The sequence below is a fragment of the Clinocottus analis genome, unplaced genomic scaffold, assembly GCF_023055335.1.
Source record: "Clinocottus analis isolate CAN_PGR_092001 unplaced genomic scaffold, fCliAna1.0.p SCAF_3, whole genome shotgun sequence".
In the NCBI taxonomy this organism is placed as follows: Eukaryota; Metazoa; Chordata; class Actinopteri; order Perciformes; family Cottidae; genus Clinocottus; species Clinocottus analis.
The window spans coordinates 15,218,377-15,241,253 of NW_027176042.1; the positions used below are offsets into that span (position 1 = coordinate 15,218,377).

Here is a 22,877-nt window from a genome sequence, read left to right on the forward strand (position 1 = left end):
ACGCCTCCGATAGACATTGAAATACATTAAAACAATACATCAAACTAAAAGCATAAGATATGTATTGCAGAAACTTTGTATTTACGATCGTAAACTGTATATTTTGCAGGCTGACTATACTGGGGCAGGGTGAAGGAGGAGACACTTTTCAGGAGAGTGCTGAGTTTGACACACACTAAAAGCCATGAGTTAGCTTTGAAAGGCTTCCATTGACGTGTAAAACGGCAAACACAATCTCAATGTGATTGTCTTTTAAATGAGGATATAAGAGCACTACGCCTGACTGAAAATGACCTGGGGCAGAAGGACTGAGTCAATAAAATGCTCCTCCTACAAATGGGCCATTAGCATGCTGGAGCCTGCAGAGACACTCAAATAGCAAATGTCTGATTGGCAAAGTCCCAGTTATAAAGCAATGAATTCTCATCAAAATGCTTCAAAGTGATCTGATGACAGTCCCAACACATTACCACGGTTTATGCATTATACATTGAAATACATGCAAGTTTCTTATTCGGTACTTTTTTGTAAGAGGGTTGGACATATTTTAAGATGGAATGATGCACTGATAAAACAGAGGTCTTGTCAATTGAAATTTTGCATGAATGGACTTCAATTGACAGCTGTTTGATTATTCCATGTAAAAATGATTTATTGTTCACAAGTACACACTGTGACTCATATGATTACTGTAGCATTAGCTGTTTATTGGTATGAAATATGGAATTGGGACACACGTCAGAAAATGTGTCATTGACAAGGATACATTTGCCGCCCTGAATGTGATCATTGTGTCTCCTGTTGCAACATCCCAGTTTGTACCATTAATTAATGCTGATAGTCTGATAGTGATTAGTAATCAACATGCCCCACTCTTTGGTTACATGTTGTAATGCAATAGTCAATGATGCAACTCCTCCATGTATTGTTTATTGGAGTAAGTTATTGATATCTGTGGGTCAATGTCTGCAGTTAAAAAGCTGTAAGGTCATCTGATGTTGGACACAAACAAATAAGACACATGAGACTATCATTCTGCTCACAAGGCATTGCACACAAAATGAGGCCAATTAAAGCTGCATCTGCCCAGATCCAGCAGATGAAACATTGCTTACTGTAAGGAATGAATGCCAGGTGTATCACAATCTTAACAATACCTTAGCACAATTTGAAAAGGAGAGGATCAATTCTAATGACTTTATGATTTCCTCTCGTACCACCAGCAGCTGGACTTGTATGGTTTTACGATTGGATGGGTTTCCACACAATGTTATAAGGTCATTAATTTCCCTCTCAGTCTGAATTGTAATCACTTATCAGTTGCATGAGTCCAATGAAGGGTCTCTCGTAACTGTGAACATTGAACATTATTTTGGTTTCAATTGCCTTCACTGAGCTTTCACTGCTTGAGTTACTCTGCTTTCCCAAACAGACTGTCGCCAATTGGTGCAAGTTCCTGTCTCGATTGATGCAAAACAATGAATTTGCTCATTAAGCTTAACATTAGCACAAAATCCATGACAAACACTCATGAACTATCAATAACCCTAAAGCCACGGTCTATGGATGAACACAAACTGTTTCATTTTCTTTATGAGCACATTCATGTGGCTTGAAGTAGTAAAAAGTCACTTTATTTCTATTTCCATCACAAAACCTAGACATGTGTGTATTGTTAGTCTGTGCCTCGTGTGCACTGCACACATAAGGCAGAACATACAGTGTGCAGACAGACAGACTCTCTTGCAGGGTCTCACAGAGCTGACGACACAATAAGCCATATGTGACATTATCCTTACAGACAGTGATCCTAGCTGGGGGTTTTTGTGTATATGTATGAGGTAACGGTCCAGTGTGTGTTGGTAGAGGAAGGAAGGGGGAAAAAAGAAGAAAGACATGACAGAATGCCTTTAGAATTCAGAGTTAATGTATGTATTTGTAAATGCATGAGATCAGGACCGAGAAACTTAAAATGAATGTCACTAATGAGAAACCTGCAGCCAATCTCCCTCGAGCTATGGTGCTTTAATGAGAGAATAATGAAGCAGCAGGACAGAGACCACTAATAACGACCACATGCTTCCACTGAGTCCAACGGGCCAACATGGCTACATCACTGTTTCGAAAACTTTTTTCTTGTGAACTAACTAACTAATGTCAAACCATTGTGACCCAATTCACAATAGGCCATATTGTTCTTATTATGAGAAATCTCTTTATTTTAATTTCCTCTCATCAGTAAAACAAGAAGCATATTCACTTTGTCTTTTATATTAGATTCAATGTTATAAGTAGGTCGCAATTAGCAGATCAAGACAAACATTCAGTCTTGCTCATGTTGCTCAAAGCTGTAGATATAAATGTTTAATCAAAGACTATGGAAGAAATTATGCAAATGTATTATGAGATGCTTATCAAATCTGCTGTTACGGAGCGGTGGTTCCTGAACAAGCCTTTGGAAAGCATTGGGCCACATGATAGTGTGCTTGAAGACTCAATTTAGAGCTGCAGGGCCGAGGCAACCTCATCTGTAACCCGAGGTAACCTTGTCAGTTGCCATTTCTCATTGGTAGTGAGATGGCAAGTCGGACATGCAAACATCTGGAGCTTGGGTCACACTTTATCTCTTATTGTTTTGGTTTGTATAAGGCTCAAGCAAATAGACACCACCCTCTAAACATTGGATAGCCCACTTATTGCTGCTCGACCCCCGTGCACACCACGTAGTCAGATATGATTGCTATATTGGACAATCACTCTTTCATAAATTGTAAATACTTCATTACATTTTGTATGGACTCTCCTAGGAAGGGAAGAGGTCAGGGGCAACAGAGTGGGATGAGATTAACTGCCTTGCTGAAGGACACTTTCGACAACTGAATATGGCCTCAGTCTTGACACAAAGTTTCTAACCCTGATGCAGCTAGTTAAAGAACAGGCTGCCTAACCATAAAGGCATCCTGTTATTGTGAGACTCTGGTCTGTGGCTTCTATGACATGAAGGGAGGCTTAAAGATGATTTAGAAGAGCTGCCAACTATTTGCTTCTGGTTTTGTAATTTGGCTAAATTGGAAGCATGCACGCTGAGTTCATGAGCCGTACGACATATGCTATTAAATAAATGATCTGGATAGCTATCTTTAAGTGGACTTTTATCTAAATTTTTCTCGAGGTGACGTATGTCTTTGTCTGATGCTACATAAACAAACAACCAGGGTACGGACAGAATATTGTTTTCGATGACACAAACGAGAAGCGAATGATCTGTGGGGAACTAAAGAACAGCAGTGATGGAACAATGCAGCATGACTTAAAAACACAAGGCACAATGACACCAACAAAAAAAAGCTTGAAAGACAACAGAAGGCACAAGCCGTCAATGTTGATCACAGATTACTCATTATCCCGTGAGCACTATTTATGTCTAGGTCTTGAGTTACAGGCTGCACAATGCAGGTCCATGCCGGTGCTCCCAGAGGAGTACGGAGGGCCTTGGATCATGTTCACCTTGTTTCTTTACTGGCACAGTCCGAGGAGGCCAGCACAGATTTAACCACATGTGAGGTAGCCTAAATCTCCTTTTTGTTCTTCTCTTTCTCTCTTCAAGCCAATCCCTGTTATGTGTGTGACAGATGTGAGACCTTCAATTACATAAGTGCTCAAATCACAAATCAAGTAGCTGCAGGTTTTGCTTTCTACATGTACAACTACATACAACCACCCTGGATACTAAGCCAAAGTGCAAACATCCTTGTTTCTTTCAGAATGTTTTACAGCGCAAATTGTGACTGAGAAGGTAACAGAAACAGAAAATGAGGCAGATTAATCTCTGCCTCCTTCTGATGCTCTAAAGACCATGCAGCAAGGCTCACAGGGAAATCTGTTTTCAATACATTGCTTCCTGCGAAGGCAGGAAATAGCAGTCATTTCTGCAGGCAATTAACAAAGAACCAGTGTGAGCAGCATTGACCCTTAAGTGGCATCCTTGAGATCAGGAGCCTTGCCTCCAGCACTGCTAATTCAATTAGAGACCGAAAGGGCAAGCCAGGGAAGAGGGCACCATGGGAGTGGGAAAGGGCACTAAGTTAAGGCCAGGGAGTGGAGGATGTGTGCACAACCATTAAAGAGGGAGTATTTCCATGGAACGCAGGCAGCCTAGCAGACAAGTAAAGACAGCATACACTGGTACAGAGAGTTGGGCGAGCTGCTGGAGGGGTTGAGGACGGAGCTATTTAATACCTAGCTGAAACACGTCCTCCTCTGTCCCAGCCAAGGGTGATGTTTCTCTTCACATGTTTTACTGAGGCTGCAGCTCAGTTACAGCTGGAGGACTCATTAATATTTGTTGTACTTGAAATATTTTTCAGTGTCTTGTGAGGTTTTGTTTCCTGCAATAACAAGCACCGTCTGCCATTAATATGATCCTGAAGCTACATCGTATCACTATGTACTGTATTGTACAACAGGGAGTGCATTTTGAGCAGCAATCCTTTATCTTGTTTTGGCCCCTTGTGCCTGCAAAAAAAGCAACACTACCCAATGATTAAAAAATGTACTCTCTTATAAGCTCTGGCAGTCCTGAGAGAAATATCTGCTAAATGCTCCACTATCCTCACCAGCTATCAAAAACTTTGTATATGTGCCGTTTGGTGCATACAGATAGTTTGTCATTGAAAACAACTGCATGAAAAAGGTGAGAACTGGTAATTCAATCAAAATAATATCCCGAAAGACACTAAATGTGCTCTGAGAAGCTGAGTTGAAATGTGGTTTTCGGCTGATAATTCTCTGTGGGTGTATCCCCATATCCACCTACCTCATGTACAGAAAGCAGCAGATTCAGTACAAGGTAAGTAGGATACATTAACTTCTTAAAAACGGTAGTACCAGCTGACCCAAGTAACATCAAACTTTTCATGATAATTAGATAATGTCTCATGTGGATTTTGCACAAACATTTCTGGCTATTTTAGAGATATCTATCTCTGGGAACCTGCCAGACGTGCTACTCCTTTAGTGCTACGGCCTGTGCCTTGGCCCCAACTGACAAACATATACACGAGGAGGAAAACGATACTAAAGAATTGCAGTGTTGAGCAGACAAGGACAACCTCCCATTTGTTTACATATTTCGGCCTCCATTACAGCAGCAGGAGAAGGCCAGGGGGACTTCCTATTTTGGGAAACAGCTGCTTTAAAGCAACAGTTTCTGGAAAAGGCTTAGCATGCTGGGAGAATGAGCAATGACCTATTTTAGTTAAAGAGTCTGAGTAAAACAGTTATCTGTGGATAGAGTGGTATACAACCACATCAAAAACACATTTTCTAGAAGCTTTCAATCCCAACAACAAACATGTGTTTTCCTTTATAGAGTTGTGACAATGCCGGTTATATTACAATGAATGCCACACATCTGACAATGCTGTGATATGGTGGTTAAAATACACGCCACTTTGGTGGAACACCGGGTGGGCCACCAGTACTACCAGTGAGACGTGAGCGTTGTTACTTGATATTAATGGACTGAGACTGATCTCATAAGGGGAGAGGTCTAAGTCATTGCAAAAAGTAAGCTGAGCCCTTGATGCTGCATGTCAGATCAGTGATATTTAACAGCTGCACGTCTGAGGTTGCTTCAAAGACCGACTAATAAACCTCTAATCTTGGACAGATTTGAGAGATAAGAGAATATGAATAGCCATGTTGCTTTTGTTTCTGCTTTCATTACTGTGGCCTCATTTCTGCTATTTTAAATAATCTGCTTTCATCCATAGTTTCATTTACATTCTACATTGCAAGGTACAAAAATGTAATGAAGCATCACACGTAGTTATGTGATATTGTCATGACAGCATATCTTACTTTATTTTGGTATTTTTTTGTAACTGATTGGCCAATATATATACAGATAATTATATATTTGATAAGTTAATATCAATGGATAATATTGGCCAAGCATTTTTGGGTCATGCTCAACCGTGTAACTGATAATCAACATATGTACTGTGTTAACAACAGATGATTTGAGGGATCAAATAAAGTACTGATGACCTTTGATACTTAACTATTATTGCTACATGTATTCAGAATGAATGTGCAGTTTTGTAGATTACATGCTACATACAAAAAGGGAAATATGTTTCTCAAAAAGTAACAGACAAATTTCAACTAATTATGATGACAAAGTTTTCTTTGGCAGACATAAGAGCATCTCCCACTCAGATGACTTAAGATTTGGCAGCCAACCACCTTCTCTCTCTCTCCCTCCTTCCCTCTGTGAGCAAGTGTGTTTAGCACATGTGTGTTCCTCATTTACTTGTGCCAGATCTGTCCCCATCAGCTTAAATCAGAGGCTGCAACACTGCAAGCCCCACTGAAAAGGCCTGGGTCTGGAAAATATAATGTCTGCCCATCCCTCTTTCTAAATGATTCAACACTTGAGTATACAACCTTTGGCTAGGATGATGACTGCAATCATTTACTGAGTACATCCAACGTTCCATGCTGCTTCAGCAATGTTGTGCTTCCGCCAGCAAACTCTGGAAGTATGCGCAAACACTTTCACTGACTGAATTTAAAGACAACTGTGAGAACACCGGGGTCTTTGTAAGTAAGGAGTGCGTTATGCCTGGAACTTAAAAACAGCGCGGAAAGTCACAGCTGCCTCTGTCATCAGCTGCCTTTAATGCAGCTGCAGCATTTTTTTGCCTGTAACCAAAGCTGAAACCAGACCAACAGTGTCTCAGAGCTCCCTGCCACCGCACCCTCACGTCCCAGAGAACACAACTACCCCACTCGCTGACCCCCAGTGACCCCTGACGGTCAGGGGTTCAATGCTCGGAGTGAGAAAGCTGGCGCGGGCAGCTCCAATATCGGATTCCCGCCAAAGGTGAGATAGATATTCAGGGGAAAGCAGTTGGGCCTGTAAGGGGGGCAGCATGACCTGAAGAGCAGTAGTATGTGTTTTATTCAGTCAATCATTACAATGTCTAAGTAAAGCCACAATCTAATATACAAAACAGAAAGACTGAAAAGGTATAGGTATAAGCATAATGCTTATATAACTCCTATCCCTTAAATTAAATCAGATAATTCATTTGATATATATACATATATATATATATATATATATATATATATATATATATATATATATATATATATATATATATATATATATATATATATATATATATATAGACACACACATACACTTCATTCACACTTGTAACCCTTAAAAATTGCCTTAAATCCACTGCAAACACAGTGGCAGACATGGGTGTGTTTAAGTCTTACCTGCACTGAAATGCCCTGAGGATTATGAGCTAGCTAAAGACGTGGCTCATATGCAGGAGATTGACAGTTAGCGGGAGTCTCTTACTCTGAGAGCACACATTCATGACTTAATGCGCTCCAGCCAGTAAGGAAGGACGTAGATCTACAAAGGACCAAACTGATTTATCCCCAAAGTAAGCAGGCTTAAATTATAAATGTCCATACAGTACGAGTCTGTCAAGCTATATAGAGGCCCTTAGTCAGGTCCTATGTATGACCGACTGCTTTGTAAATATTGTCCCCCAGCCCACCACAATCGCCGACTCTAACTTAAAATGTCTGTGGGTGTAAAAAGCTGTTACTCACTTCAAAGATCTTGGCTGGGCTCGGTTGGGCAAACAGAATGTGCGTGACCGGTAGGTACATATAAGCTGTGCGGTAAGAGCTGATCTTCTGGTGACCCTGCACCAGTTTATACAGCTCCAGGCACATCAGGCCTGCCACTGCTGCCGTGGTTGTAGCGATTGCTGGGATGATGCGTCCAGCGATGCCCTTGCTCTGTGAAGGAGAGAGGAGACATCATATGTCTTACACAATCTTATGCAGCAAGGTAATTACTATGCCATGATACATTGAGGGATTTTGACAATATTAAGTAAAATACAGGTACCTCAAAACTGTACTACAGTAAGCCTACACTACTTGAGTGAATATATGTAACTACTTTGCACCGCTGATCACATTTCAGAGACAACCATTGCTCTTTTTTTACTGTATTGCTTATATTTCACAGCATCAGTTACTTTGAATTTCAAGGTTTCATAAACAAAATAAATGGGCATCTTGATATATGATGTATTGTGATGGATTAAGCTACTTAACAAAGTAGTAAAACAAAACTTTATTTCAGCCAGCTGAAACATAAATGCTGCATACACAGTAATGCATCAGTGTCCAACGCATACTGTGATGTATAATATAACACAGGGACATTCTGCTGAATAACGAGTACTTTTACTTTTCTTTGCCTTACATAATGCATAACAGCACAGCACATTTTCCTCATATATCAATACAGGAGCAATATCCTCATTATTATTGCGATATTGACTTTGACAAATTGCCCTGACCGTATGTATGTTTTGCAGTGTAGATATACAATGAACAGGGTGAAACGGTTTGTAATTGCAAAGTTATTTCCATGCACATTCAACATGTGGAAAACTCTGTGTGATTACACACGGGCAACCCTCTATTGTCTCCCCTCGCTCAGCAGTACCCATCCCCCCCAGCCTCCATCTGTCTCGGCTGTGTGTGTCTGCACACAAGTGGTACAAGGCCTGGCTCAGGTGTCACCTCCCAGGCGACAGGTAAAGTGCTGTGATTAGTTCTGCTCCAGGAACAATAGGTGAGGAGGCTGTTTCTGTGGCTTCAGGGCAGGTGTGCGCAGCACTGACTAAAAACATGACCCCAAGGGAGGGGGAGCATTTTGTCAAGCTTTTTCTAATCTATAGCGCCTCTCACTTCAGCTTCTTCCCTCTAATTTACATCTATATCCTTTCAGAGATTTTTTTTTAATAGATGCATCTGTGAAAATGCTAACCTTGTGCCGATCAGCTGCAGGGATGTCATAGTTCTCGGCCCTCAGGTTAGAAGCAGCAACGATGAAGTCCATGTGGAAGTTACTGTCGTCATCCTATGCCAGGTGGGATGTTAAGAATATGAGCCATTCATATAACACTCTCTAAAGCTTGATACACAAGAACAAAACATATCTATGTGTTCATGTTCATGCCAAGTGGCATCCCCAGAGGTGTGATGCTCAGTTTGGCTGTTTTGAGCTTTGAAGGCTTTGTTGTTGCGTCACTGACATCACTCTAATACATGACTTGGTCACCCCAACAGAATGCAGGGAAAATCTGATTTCTGTCGTGATCGACATGGCCAGTGAGGTCATGCCTCTGCTTCTGCGGCTCTACAAAGTCTAAGAAGGGGACTGTCACTCAGGGATAGCTGCAGGGGTTGTGAGGAAGCTCCGAGCTGGCAACCTGATGCATGTGAAACCCTCCTACACACATTCCATCTTTCCACAGTGTGACCTGGACATGAAGGGATGAAAATGAAGAGAAGGGGGAGCAAGGTAGTTTGGGGATTTTCTTCTTATTCAAGATGACATTTGATATGCACCTGAATTACCTCATACCCCTTCAGTCCTGCTTCTCCTGAGTCACTGAATGCTTTTCCAGAACCTCTCTCAGGCTGAGAGTCATATACCACAGCCTCTCTAAATCCCTCCAACACTCACATCTGCAGCCACAGCAACTGCACCATGTCTGGCCTTCTAACAGCTCTGTGTTGAGGTGTCGGGTCAGAAGTGAAGGTTTTGTCGCTGCGGCAAACCTTTCAACTCCACACTCCCAACCTCCATGAAGATAAAAAAAGGCTTGTCTAGGAAGTGCTCGTTTTAATTGTTCCAGTCCTTTCCGAGGTTTCCCAGGAAACACAGAAACTCACTGGAGGATCAAAAGGTAAACAGGTAAATAGGAAAGGTCATATTTCTCCCCACAGGGATTAATTAAGTATAATGACACTTCTATTTGGAGAGAGACATCCACAATTATTCAAGATGAAGACTAAGTGTTTTTTGATGCAGGTTTATTATTTTGCTGATTTGTTTTGCAAAGAACTTTTTTATTTTTATTTAATTCTTTTATATATCCCCTCTGCTGAAACGTAAATAGAAAAAAAAATGCTGAACGTCGGTTTGGAGACAGCTTTTTTCTCTCTGCTTACTTAGATGACTGTGCTGAAACAACTGGTTCATGTAATTTGTTGGGATCCCTCAGAACCTGCAAGATTTCAACCGAGCACCAAACCTGACTTTCTGTCCAGACAGTGAATGAGTATTTATTGAGCGGTGGCGTGAAAGAGTGTGAGGTGAGACTGTGACAAAGAAGTAAATCTACCTCAGTGTAACTTCAAAGACACAGTCGATGTGATTTGCGGACAGTAGTGTCTGTGCTGAGTTGTTAAATGTAATGCATTTAACCAAATGTCTTCTAATGAGGCTGTCACACAGGCCCGTAGGGACAGAGTGCAACATGTCATACTCTGAAAACAACACCCACTCAAGGAGAAAACAATTGGCACCACAATATCCAATCTGGGCTGAAATGCAAAATAAACAAGGCCTGTAGCAAGAGATCATGTAAAAATGTTTTTTTTAAAAGGTTAGCTTTAGCACCCAGTCCTGTATCATACCCTAGTGGTTGTGCATCAGCAGCTTTTAGGCATTTTCTGTTGTTTGCTAGCAGATAAAAGTGACAAGGATGCACCTTCACACAATACAAATCAATAGGGAGCAATAAATAGTTTTCCCCTGTGGTGTGGGCAGTAATTTGTTCAACGTGAACAGGCTGAATGAAGTGTTCTTTTCATCTATGATTTAAACTTCTGAGTATACAGTATATCTTCGCCCCAAGGAGTTATAACAGCGAACAAAGAGCACAAGCAAGCTCTGTTTCATGAATGTGTTGAGGAATAGCACAGATTTGGGTCACAGAGGACCCAAAAGAAGAGGAAAGGGGAGGAGGGGGGCATATTCTGAAAGCGCCCATAGATTTCAGTGCAGCTCCCTGCTAATACTCAGCCGCCAATCTGTCTGTGGCGTGTTCAGAGTGTGCAGCAGAGGTGTCACTGCACTCATGCCCTACCTTCTCAAAGTCAATGGGGTACATCTCCATGAATGAGCTTTTCAGAGATGGTGAGGCCAACTTTCCTTTCAACTCCTCAAGTCGTTCTTTCTCTGTATGCAAGGACACAGAGAGAGTTAGGGAAATATATTCTGGAGGAAATAACAAAAAATATTTAAAAATTTAAATCACTCACCGGCATCATCTCCATCCTGTTGTTTCTCCTCCTCCATCTCTTTGTCAGTGAGGTGAATCTTCACGGAGGATTTCGGAGTGAAAGATGGCACGTGGACTCTTTCTAAGATTTTCATGATAGAACTGTGGTCTCTTGTCCCGCTGATTCCGAAGATCTTCCCGTACAGATTAGCTGCTGCCACAATGTAGTCCATATGAGTCTACGAGACAGAATTTAATTACAAACTGCTGTAAAACTATTGTCATGTTTTAACAGAAAACACAATGTCTATATTGATACAAAATATACTAAAACGCTACCATGTCCGCGTGCATTTCTTTAAAACATAGCTTTGTCTAGAAAAGAAAAAGCTAATAATAAAATTTAATAGGTTATCTGAAGTTGACTCAGCAAATGTAATTGTAGTGTTAAACAATAGATGGGGCATTGTGTAAAAGGTATATTAAGGTTTTGCATTAAGTCAAAATGACTTCCATGAATGGAACAGGTTGCTGTAACAATAGGTCACTTTCTTTATCTTAACACATACATGTTAATTTGATCTTACTGCAGTCACAGCGGCTTACAGCACAATGGTAATTTACATTTCACGTGTCTACAACACTTTATTTAATTCACTAATAAGTAGATTTGCAGGTTGTTTAAATGCTGCATGCTCAAACTTACAACTCATGAATAAAACCAGATCAGAATTAAAAAATAGAAGAGCAATATAAACAATATCTACTGTAGAAATTACAAAAAAAAAGTGCAGAGATAATGGATATGACACCCAAAACCAATCAAATAGATTCAAACAAAGACGTTGCAAATAATAAACACAGATGTGATTGTGACATCATACCGTATCACATTGAAAAATGGCCCTGACCCTGACCTGCAGCATTGTCTGTCAAACATCTCACACAGGTGGAGGGACCAAAATAAAGGTCAGATGACAGGAGATGGAATACAAATGCTGACAGTAAAGAGACGGTAGAAAAAGGTGAGGTCAAATAACGGAGGTAGTGAAGCAACTCTTCTGTGTGAGACCATAATATGTTGCAAATTGTTAATGTTTTTCTGCCATCAATGCATCATTGCAACCTTTCACTTTAAAGATTTTTAAGCTTAATATCAGCACGTCTCTCTCGTAACTTGATGTGAGAGAGTATGTAGGAATCATCAGGGACGTGAACGTGTGTGGAGAGCAGATCATTATCTGCATCTCATTGTCCATTTGCAGGTTAAGAGGCATTCACAGCTCAGATAAGAATCACGTATATAGTCAAAGTGGGGAAGAGACTTTATCAGACCAAATAACGAAGGAATGTGAGCGGTCATCAATGAATACTGTGGCATCTTTCAGTCATTTCTGTCCACTGTTTAGGGTGCATTTCATGATTACCAATAAAGGAGGAATTGGACCAGACTTCACTCACACTGTTGGGGTCAAAGGTCAGTGGGTGGGGGCATCTCTTGGATCCGGTCCAGAAGGGTGGATCAGCAGCAGTCACCTAAAGGGAAGAAAATCTCTGCATCACAATGATCAAGAGCTAAAAAATAGTGTGTCTACATACAGTATATTATTTTTGCAAAGCTCTCCGTAGTTCTTCAAAATACAAAAGTGGCAGCCCCTCATTAAAAAGGAGTCCATTTCTTTATTCCAAATGCTTCATCTTTTAGAAGAATCTTTACACAGTGTACCTTTATCACATCCAACAAACCGTATCAACATGATACAACATCACTTAGTCCTTCAGTTCTCTGACACAGCAGGAGGATTACAACCTTCCAGTGGAACAGCCAGACTAATATTGTTATCAGTCATGTGTTGACAACACAATTCGTATGTCTGATAAAAGAACAAAGGAAGTGAGAGCTTTGATGTTTCCAAATGGTCCATATGCTGGGAAAGAGAGAGTCTCCTACTGGTGGGGCCAGTTTTCACTGCAGGGGAGCTTTCTATAGCGGCCAAAAGGCATCAACTGCATTCTCCTTTTCACAATCAGGATTCAGAGAGCTTAAGGGCGTCAGCAAGGATGGATCCTTGAAAAGGTAAAAACCTTTTAGTTTTATAATTTATATGGTGCTCTAATGGCCCACAAAGACTCATTTTAAAGATTACAATCTTAAGGTCCCATTCCTTTGTTAGTAAACCATTGGGGAATTTGTAAGTTTTCATATTATTATTTTAATACATAAATACAATGTACTTCTGCTTAACTGTATTTTGTCTAACCATTATATTTAAAAAAAACTCAGTTAACTGACTGTCCGTCAACTATAGTCAGCCCTCGTCGATGGTCTTTTAACTGCAGTACTTTCATTAGCGGGCAATAAGCCGCTCATAGTAAAGAATGGGATTGCATTAACAATATTAGGCCTTTAATCTTGGATGTCTTTCACTCTATCTTTATCTCTTGTAAATAGACTTGACCCTTGCATGGAAACTGATTATTGTAGGATTAAAGGTGCTTCCATAATGACTTTGGTTGAAATCCAACCATTGGTCCATGTGTATAAATGTAAACACGCATGGAAGATCACGCTCACTTCTACACGGAGGTTCACACCCAACAAAGTAGTCGTTATGTTCGTCAGTTGGTTTGTGAACGTTAACTGACGTTAGCTGTTTTATCATAGTTCCTCAGAAAGTTTGTGGTCGAGAGTGACTTTCCAAGTAGACAATGCAACCATAACTCTCATCACGGCTATAACGACAATGAGAGCAACGGTAGAAAAAAGAGAAGCAAAAAATGATTAGCATAACTGCCATAGTTTCTCTTTGGTGAGTAGGTTGAGAGTAGAAGGATAAACAAAAATGTTTTCTGGCTTGGTTAAAATGGCAATTGTAACAAATGATGGTTCAGCATGGTTTTCAGCATAAACCATCATATTAAAAGTTATGTTTTTTTCAAGGGAAATACAGGGAATCCAGAGCCTTATAAATATTTAAGCAGACACCAGTGGAATAAAATTTCACTTAGAAATTTGTATAACCCTTAAGGGACATCTAATAAAGCTACGGCCAGTGGCTGGACTGGGACTGGGGTTAGTGAGGGTCTGTTTGGGTTGATACTGATCCGTGCCCTCCCAGCTGTGACAGCAACATGTGACATCACTCTGTCTGCATGCTTCACCAGATTACAAACCCTCAGAGCCGCTCAGAGATATTTATCAGCGATGGCTTTCAGTGGTTCGGGTTACAGACAAGTCTCAAAGTGGAAATATGCTGCAGCACGCCATGAGGTGAAACATGAAAACTGAAAAACTGATTGGCGTTCCTTTTGTGCCAATGCCTCATTGCAGTGTTTCACTGATTGAAATGCAAAAAAACACACTTATAAGCACAACAGTGCCCCTCTGTGTCCATACAAATAAATCACAGCTTTATACAATACTTTGCTTTATGTGGTTATATTTCCTCTCGTGTGATTTTACCGCTTCAGGAGGGAAACAGTGCAGAAGCTGGCGGATATCGTTGTTATAGAGAGTCTCCCACTTGCAGCGTGCCCAGCTCACACAGTCTTCCCAGCTGGTTGGACGTTGCCCTCCAGCTCCCATGGCCTCCAGGCTGCTCCACAGACTCCCAAGAACCTCCAGTGCCTCAGCGTCTCCAAGGCCAAGCGTCCGCTCTACAAACCCGTCATCTCTCCAGGAAAGAGTGAAGCAATTAATTTTGGTCAAATAGCATACATACGGTATACAACAGGTAATAATGTGGGAAAAGTACAGACAAGTAGTCTAGGTTTAAAAAAAAAAAAAAGCGTATAAAAGCTTTAAAATGTATTTTTCTGGTATGACTTGTATTTTACAGTAGTCGAATTGAAGGAAGAACATTTGACCTGGAAAGCGAAAAAGTCCTCATGGAAAACATTTTGGTTCGAGGAAGTATGACGAAACAGATCTTTGTAAATTAGGGTGTAGTCTTGTTGACTCATAGAAAATTCTTTTGACACGGCTGAGGATTAATAGGAAGGCAAGGAAGTGATTAGTACGTTTGTAATGTGCTGGTCATCGCAACTTCATAGTACACACCATCATCATGTGCCAGTTCACCGTCCACATCCCTGTATTGCGTAAACAAAATGAAGCTACCTGCTACGCGTGCAGTTGCACCTCAACAGGTCTCAACAAGAACATTTAGCGTTACAGTCCTGCATTGAGCTGCATGGCTTGAAGGTTAACACAACAATATGTGACTGCTCTTTTCCATAACCTCATTAACCAGGTCTTAAAATCTACAGGACTACAACAACATGTAGCTAACCTGCCTGGTTTTCCATGACCGCACCACAAAGAGGCCTCTGAAGAAACACAGACTACATCACGTCTACACATTAGTGTAAGGTGAGAAACATTAACAGCAGTGTGGACCATGTCTGTTCTCGTCAAAAAAAAAATACCAATCTGTTTAAAGAAGTGTGCAAGTGCTCTACAATGAGGGGGTATTAGATCAAATCTCACCAAAACAAACAGACAGACAAAACACGGCTGGATTAGGACGGCTCAGAGGCTCAAAGCTGTCACTGACGTGCCGCTACATTATAATTAGGTCTATTTTATTTTTCTCCAATCACTGACGAAGACTTTTGACATAATATAGAACTCTCTTCTGGGTTGGGGTTAATCTAATCTCTTTTTAAACCAGAAAACTTCTAAATAATTGATAGACTTCATCAGTTATTTTGGGAAAATAGTGTTAGAGCTGCTGTGGAGGATACATTGCATAGTACACACTTGGCATGATGGAATGTTTATGTAGTTTTTACTAGAGGTTTACTGCCTAAAGACAACCACATGTTTCCCTGTTTATAAAACAAAATAATGAGTTTGAAGGACTTCATTAGAGTTTGTAGGTTTCCTGGAATGCTTTGTAGAAGAACAGAAAAGCTTTGTGAAATGAGCAGGAAGTGGTCATTAAGTGGCAGCAGACTGGCAGCAGTTTGAAAAATGTAATTGTTCACAATTGTTGGAGGCAACACTTGTTGTGGGAAAAGGTAAAACTCAAAGCATCAAATCTTACCTCCAGAACAGTCTCACATTTTCAGGTGTTTGTTTGAAAAGTCCCTCAAACTGGTCTCTGGCCCACTAAAAGAATTGTAATGCAACATTTTTGTCAAGAAAATCCCAAAATACACTGAGTGATCATAAAAACTCTTAATAAGATTCTATTGCTGTATTGCTCCGAATATTAAAAACATTTTTATAATCTGTCCCCTACCGTATATGTTAATGAGGGGGATTCAATCATTAGAAACATATTTCCATATAATACAGTTCAATGCAACACTGTCATACAGTACTATAGGATTATTCTATTCATCAGCAAAAACTATGTGTAAGTAGTAGTCTTTACTTGGACTCAACATTTTAAACACTCTAAGTAAGACATATTTTATGTTTCTGATCATTCAGTGTAGGTTTTGAAGTAAAAAAATCCATGTAACTCAAACACAAAGCTTAACTACATCGTACCTGCAGGGTGTGCTCGATGCGGTGAGGGAAGTTCTTGAGAGTGCACAGTGGGATGTCTCCACCAGAACTTGATGTGTCTTGGCCATACGGCTTTGTCAGGTGAGGAACCACCACCAAAGTATGACCCTGGCATCCTAAAGTTCCTCCCTCCAGCATTGGTTTCTGGTGTTGAACACAGCGTCCATCGAGATAGACCCCTGTGCAGCAAAAAGAGGGATTATGAATGTTTTTTTACAAGCATTCGTAGTCAAATGTGTACTGTAGGCTTTTATACTCCGGTGTAGTGACTGTGGTAACGAAAAGTTATCATAATACTAGTTAATAAGTGCCCTCACTGGCTTCCATATTATCAAGGGCTGCAGCCACTCCATCGAGACCCATGAAGAAGTCGTAATCGTACACTCCTTCACTGTCAGGGTCCAGACGGTTCTGGTGAGCGGTGACGTTCATCTTTGGGTTCATCTCGCGCACTGCTTTGGCTGCAACTTCGGATTTTGATTTCTGTTTGTGTACAAGGGAGTAATTGGGGGAGTGAGCAACGGAGGTAAAGTCAGACACAGATGACAACAGATGGAGGGAGAATGTAATAACATGTTAATGTACACAAAATCAATATCCAGATTTGTTTTAGGATCCTTGGATGAAACTTTTCCAAAAAAGGAGCAAAATATAGAAGACATTTGGTAATTCATCTTGTATTTAATACTGTCAAGACTCTCAGTGTTCTTCTATTATATAACAGTAGAATCAGCACATTTTATCTCCAGATTGTCAGAGCAGCCAAGGATTTCCTGTCAACATACACACCAACTGCATTAAACAATGTGTTGTGTAAGTTGTTTAGACAGTGGTAGTTGTTTCCTCAGACACATGTGATCAACTATCTGGTATAGTCCTAAAGCACACTGCGAAACAAAACTGCTGCAAATAATGGAACATGGACGTGTAATCTGACACAAGTTATTCTAGTCCCAATACCTTCTCCCACCCGGCGCCCCATTTCCACCGTTTATTATATATGATATTATATATATGTCTCTTGTGTGCACTTTACCCTGTTTGCTGCTGTAATCCTGCAAATTTCCCCACTGCAGGAGTAATAAATAAATATCTAATCTAATCAAATTAGTGACCCCTTTGAGCCTTTGACTTAAGCAGGTCAAACAAGAACCTGTGAGCAATTATGGTATTAGAGTTTCGTCCTTGCAGAGTAATGTTGTGCTTTTACTCACCCCAACATCCTGAGACCTGAACAGGAACTGTCGGTTCAAGTTGGATCTTTCTATGAAGTCCATGTCTGTTACGGTGATTTGGCCTTCTTCTCCGGCACCGAGCCCCATGAGGGCAAAGTTCTTAAAAAGCTCACATCCGATGGCACCAGCTCCAACCTTGAAAAAAAAAAACAGGAGAGACTGTGTCAAACTATATGTTTATATCAGCTGGTTCAACACAAGTGAATATCTTTAAATTAAAGATATGGTTTACATATTAAGAACAAAAAGAACATTGTTTTTTTTACAACATAGCAGAACATTATTTATCTACTGCAGCACATTACTTGTTTCACTTCCTGATACTTTCAGGTTTTACGGTGATAAAAGAAACTTTTGCATGAACCTTTGTTAAAAGGCATACACATACCGGCAGTTGACAACAGTAAGACCTTTAAAAGGAAACAGAGAAAGGGCTTGGCATTGTTAAAGGGCCCCTGCACACCAAGAGGTCAGCACTGGGCCTGGCAGGAAATGCTGGCTGTAGCAGCTATTTCCTGCATGTGCCATCATTAACACCACAGAAGATCAGATGGATCTCCTGCATTCCCGTGAAGAGTGTGCCCCCTGCTGGACAAATACCAGACCTGCCCTCACCAGGAAATATTTCTGCCTTTCCAGCTTCTCCTGGAACGCCGGCCCAAATACGGCAATCTGTCCATCGTATCTTGTGCCTTTCTGTCAGAGAAGAAAACAAAGAACGTTCAAATAAATACCAAAGTCAATTTTTCTTATTAGGAACATTGCTATTACTATTGCCAATACATTACTGCTTGTATTATCATTACATCCAATTCTGCTGTTATTTTTTGTTGTTGTAACTTTTACATCAGGCCTACTACTCTCATTATATGTCATTTCTGTCATGTACATTGAATGAGTTGTAACTCTGTTATGTTCTTGTTGTTATGTATCTATTGTACTTCTGTCTATCAGGGGGATGCCCTCCTTATGGTTTCTTCCGTTTTTTCTCCCTGTTAAAGGTTTTTTTTGAGGGGGTGGGGGGAGTTTTTCCTGTCGTACAGAGGATGTTAGATGTGTTAAGATTGTAAAGCCCTTTGGGGCAAATTTGTGATTTGTGAGCTATACAATATCAATTTAATTGAATTTGGATGTTTCTGATTGGTATGTGTGCTTTATTTAAACAGAAAAGTATGTGAACATACTGCTGAAAGGGTGTCCTCTGTCAGTTGGTCCTCTTCTTCAGGAAGGCACTCCAGTGAATCAAAATATAGCCACTGTTGAAGAGGCGTATATTTCCCACTACATGCCTTCAGGAATGTTTTAGAGTGCAAAGAGCAAATCACAGTGAGTAAGGGCAAAGTTATGTATAATTAATATACACCATGTAACAATCACAATGTTATACTCCATCAAAAACAGAGCTGAACCTAATGTCAGAAGCATCGGCCTTTGACCTTACCTTAATAACTTCTTGAGCTGCAAGGCCTCCAATGAAAGCATTGATAGGAGCCAAGTTACCCTGGGCTGTGTAGGAAAAGTTTCTCACTGACGCTTCATCCAGATGTTCAAGCTGTGCGACTGTATTCAGCTTTCCCACTAAGGCAAGCAGGGCTTCTGCATCTGACTGTATGAGATTAATCATGTCGAGAAATGAGTGGAAACAATCCTGTAAACTGCTTTAATACTATATTGTACCACTTTAACTTGTTTTACTTGTGCTATATGTGTTTTACTAGTCATATAACTAATCATCTAATAAAATATTTAATAAAATTAATCAAATACTGGCTATAATATGTGAACTTCACCGACCTGACACCGAGGACGAGGGAGTCGCTGTTCTTCCTTTACAAAGGAGTGGAGGGCTTGAAAGGCCAAGTGCAGGGTGTGGTGCCTCTGTGTTTTTCCATAGTCATTAATTTTCAGCAGCGTGTGGTCCAGCAGAGCTTCATCCAGTGTTTTCTGCAATTTATGTTGTAGTTAGTTCATTAAAAAAGAAAACACTTTCATAAAGGCAACTTTTTTTAAAGGTTGTGGATGTGGATACTTACAAATGTGAGCCTGCAGGGCTGTTTAACCTCAGTCACCACTCCACCCCGTTCATACTGGGAAAACGCTGAAGTATCACCAATGCAGAAGGAGTATTTGCCTGGATATACAGGTGACACATATACAGATAGTGAGAGAAAGATGAATTATCATCATGACAAGTGTTAACTATGGATGAGTGTCCTGTGTGACACTAACCACGGACTTTGATCTCCACAGGTTTCATGCTGTTGAGCTCCGTCATGCCTTGGACTTCAGAGAAGAACACTTTAGAACCATCTGAAAATTTATGCTGCTGGTCATCTGTGCACAACACCACTCCAGGATTCGCCTAAAAGAAAGTCAAATTCAAAACCTTTCAAATTTTAAAAGATATATTTAAGTCATTTAACGTGACCATATTGTTGACCCTTTGAGAAAACCTGTAAAAGGCATTTGGATTGTGACTTATTTACATTTGAACCACACAGGGCAGTGATTTGGATTTCCTTTCACAGTCCAAAGGCATGCGGGTTGGGTGAACTGCCAACTCCAAAATGCCCGTGGGAGTGAATGTTACCCAACACAACTCTTAGCCAGATAAGGTTTTAAAATGGATGGCTTGATAATATAAATGCTTTCAATATGCCAATATCATAAAACAAATGGAGGGAATTACCTGAGAGACACTTTGTATCATCGCTGATGCCGGCTTCTCCCCATCCTGGTCCAAGACCTCAAACTCCTCCCCAAAATCACAGAACAGCTGACTGCAAATTAACCACAGGGTTTCCACGACTTTCTTTCTTTGCATTATTAAGTATAATCTTCTTCTTTTGAACAGTTTGTCTCGCCCACTTACCCACAGAGGCCTTTGGTGTCTGCTACAATGAACTTGATTCCTTTCGAATGGCAGAACTCATTAAAACGCTTCTGATCACTCAGTGAGGAGTCAGTGAGGACCACCACCTGAAAAATGACAATTCCTCCACTCAGAAAAGTGTTTCTCTGGTTGTTACTGTCATTGTTTATCTGTGCTCACCTTAAATCAGAGTTTAAGGCGTGTAGGTACGCAGAAATTTGGGACATCACAACTAGTTAACTAGTAACTAGTAGCACTTTAGTAGCAATTAAATGGCACTTACTGATAGCACTTTGTAGTTGGACTTCATTAAAGAGATTGTACTTTCCTGATTGATTCTTTTTACTGATCTTGTTGTTCTGAGTTTGTACTCACGGTTGAATGCACTTATTGGAGGTCGCTTTGAACAAAAGTGTCAGCTAAATGAAATGTAATGTAATATAGTTAAGAGGCCAATTGTGGTCCAATATACAAATGATCAGAATAGAGAAACATTCAAAATGAGCCGCATTTGTATTTTCTGTTATAACGTTTGTAAAGATGCTGGAGACATGTTGTGTCCGGCAGCTAAACTTTTTAAATGGAAAATATTTTCATTATCATAAAGTTTTCAATGAGGGAGAAAAAGTAGATATAATTTTAAGGACCCCAATATAATCCCTAATATGCACCTAGTCTCGTCTTTGTGTACCTGAAACTGCAGAAGCAGCTCCTCATCCAGCGGTTCAGTGCAGGCCGACACCCGCACATGCCGGTTCAGAACAGTCAGCTGTTGTAGCGAACATGTGGCTCGATTTTGACCAAGATGGGATTCCTTCAGGAAAAACTGTTGAGAAAATAAAATTAAAAATTAATCTCAACTTGACTGTATCCGACCATATTCATCTGCAAAGTGTGTTTGCTCAGGTGTCACTGATCAACTTTTCATGATGATCATGATCACCTTTTGAATGCTTCGTCAACGGGCTTTTCCAAGATCAAGAGTTAACTATCAAACTCAATCTTACAAGTTTTTTGATCGCGTGTTTTAAATTAAATCCATGTCACGGCCTCGACAACTATTTATAATCCTTTTCTGGTAACATTTAGAGTATTAGATTGGGAAGGGAGTATATGTGCTTAATAAAGTAGAATTAATTAGACATGTTGCATTTAGAGAATTTTTGTATTACTACTAATGTGACATGTAAAAGTTAAACCATGCAGTGACGTTAAAATTCAAAAAGAAAAGTGAAAGTAAAAAAAATAGGCTTTATATAATACAAATAGCAGGACTGGTTTGGCAAGCTGTTGTTTGTCTAACAGGAAGTTTTTCACTTAAGTCGAAGCTAGACGAAGGCTTTATATCCTAAAGTTTAGGATACTACATAAATACATATATAATAAACGATTTACCTATGTATTTATTTACAGATAAACATCATGGATTTGGTACCTGCGAGGACAGGTCGGCCCACATCGCCTGGCCTTCATCCTGGACGGTGACAGACTTCACGCCGGACAGAATCACATTTTTGGCAATTTCTACGCCGAGACCACGCATGCCTGCAACGAGCACGTTGGCTGTGGCCATCCGGCGCATCGCCTCGTGACCCAGCACATACCTGTGCAGGTAAAAGAAGAAGTGAACCCAATGGGTCTTAAGTCTACGTGGTTAAACTATGATTAGTATGAGTCGGTAGGACTTACAGCTGTCTGGAGTAGAACCCTTCATCGATTTCACCTATTTCTGACATGTTTCACTCTCTGATATGAGGTGACCGACGTGACGCGAGGGATCAGCTGGAATAACAGCTCGCGACGATAAGAAGCAGGAGGGTCGGGTTAGCAAATGACAGTTTAAATTGAAGTATTTCACTTTCGTTTTAGAAGAATCACTAGGTTTGTTGTCGTGATAAGAAATTGTTTCTCGTCTGGCCACTAGAGGGCGACTCTAGGCTGTTAATTCAGTTGCAGCAACAAAAATCACGAGTTTACGATGAACTGGAATATTTGAGAGTGTAACCTACACTTCAGGTTTATATTGAGAAAGTTAGTACATTGATTTATTTGCTCATAGTGAAATGTTCTGAATGTCTATCTATACACAATAAAAAAAAGTCCAAACTTTTAAAACCCTTTTTTTTTTT

General features: G+C 40.3%; 1 protein-coding gene across 1 annotated transcript in view; it reads right to left on the reverse strand.

The window, feature by feature from the left end:
- The window catches only part of uba7 (ubiquitin-like modifier activating enzyme 7), a 30,972-nt gene extending 8,488 nt beyond the window's left edge, over nucleotides 1-22,484 (reverse strand). The window contains exons 1-21 of the mRNA XM_068594191.1: nucleotides 22,438-22,484; nucleotides 22,184-22,352; nucleotides 21,440-21,574; nucleotides 20,749-20,855; nucleotides 20,566-20,656; nucleotides 20,106-20,238; nucleotides 19,910-20,007; nucleotides 19,671-19,820; nucleotides 19,318-19,482; nucleotides 19,061-19,165; nucleotides 18,492-18,572; nucleotides 17,856-18,011; nucleotides 16,959-17,124; nucleotides 16,624-16,820; nucleotides 16,172-16,236; nucleotides 14,587-14,797; nucleotides 12,585-12,659; nucleotides 11,164-11,362; nucleotides 10,989-11,080; nucleotides 8,879-8,971; nucleotides 7,642-7,833 (exon numbers count right to left, since the gene is read on the reverse strand). Of these exons, the coding sequence (XP_068450292.1) occupies nucleotides 7,642-7,833; nucleotides 8,879-8,971; nucleotides 10,989-11,080; nucleotides 11,164-11,362; nucleotides 12,585-12,659; nucleotides 14,587-14,797; nucleotides 16,172-16,236; nucleotides 16,624-16,820; nucleotides 16,959-17,124; nucleotides 17,856-18,011; nucleotides 18,492-18,572; nucleotides 19,061-19,165; nucleotides 19,318-19,482; nucleotides 19,671-19,820; nucleotides 19,910-20,007; nucleotides 20,106-20,238; nucleotides 20,566-20,656; nucleotides 20,749-20,855; nucleotides 21,440-21,574; nucleotides 22,184-22,352; nucleotides 22,438-22,484 (2,727 nt within the window). The remainder of the gene's footprint in view (nucleotides 1-7,641; nucleotides 7,834-8,878; nucleotides 8,972-10,988; nucleotides 11,081-11,163; nucleotides 11,363-12,584; nucleotides 12,660-14,586; nucleotides 14,798-16,171; nucleotides 16,237-16,623; nucleotides 16,821-16,958; nucleotides 17,125-17,855; nucleotides 18,012-18,491; nucleotides 18,573-19,060; nucleotides 19,166-19,317; nucleotides 19,483-19,670; nucleotides 19,821-19,909; nucleotides 20,008-20,105; nucleotides 20,239-20,565; nucleotides 20,657-20,748; nucleotides 20,856-21,439; nucleotides 21,575-22,183; nucleotides 22,353-22,437) is intronic.
- Between the last annotated feature and the right edge of the window lie 393 nt (nucleotides 22,485-22,877).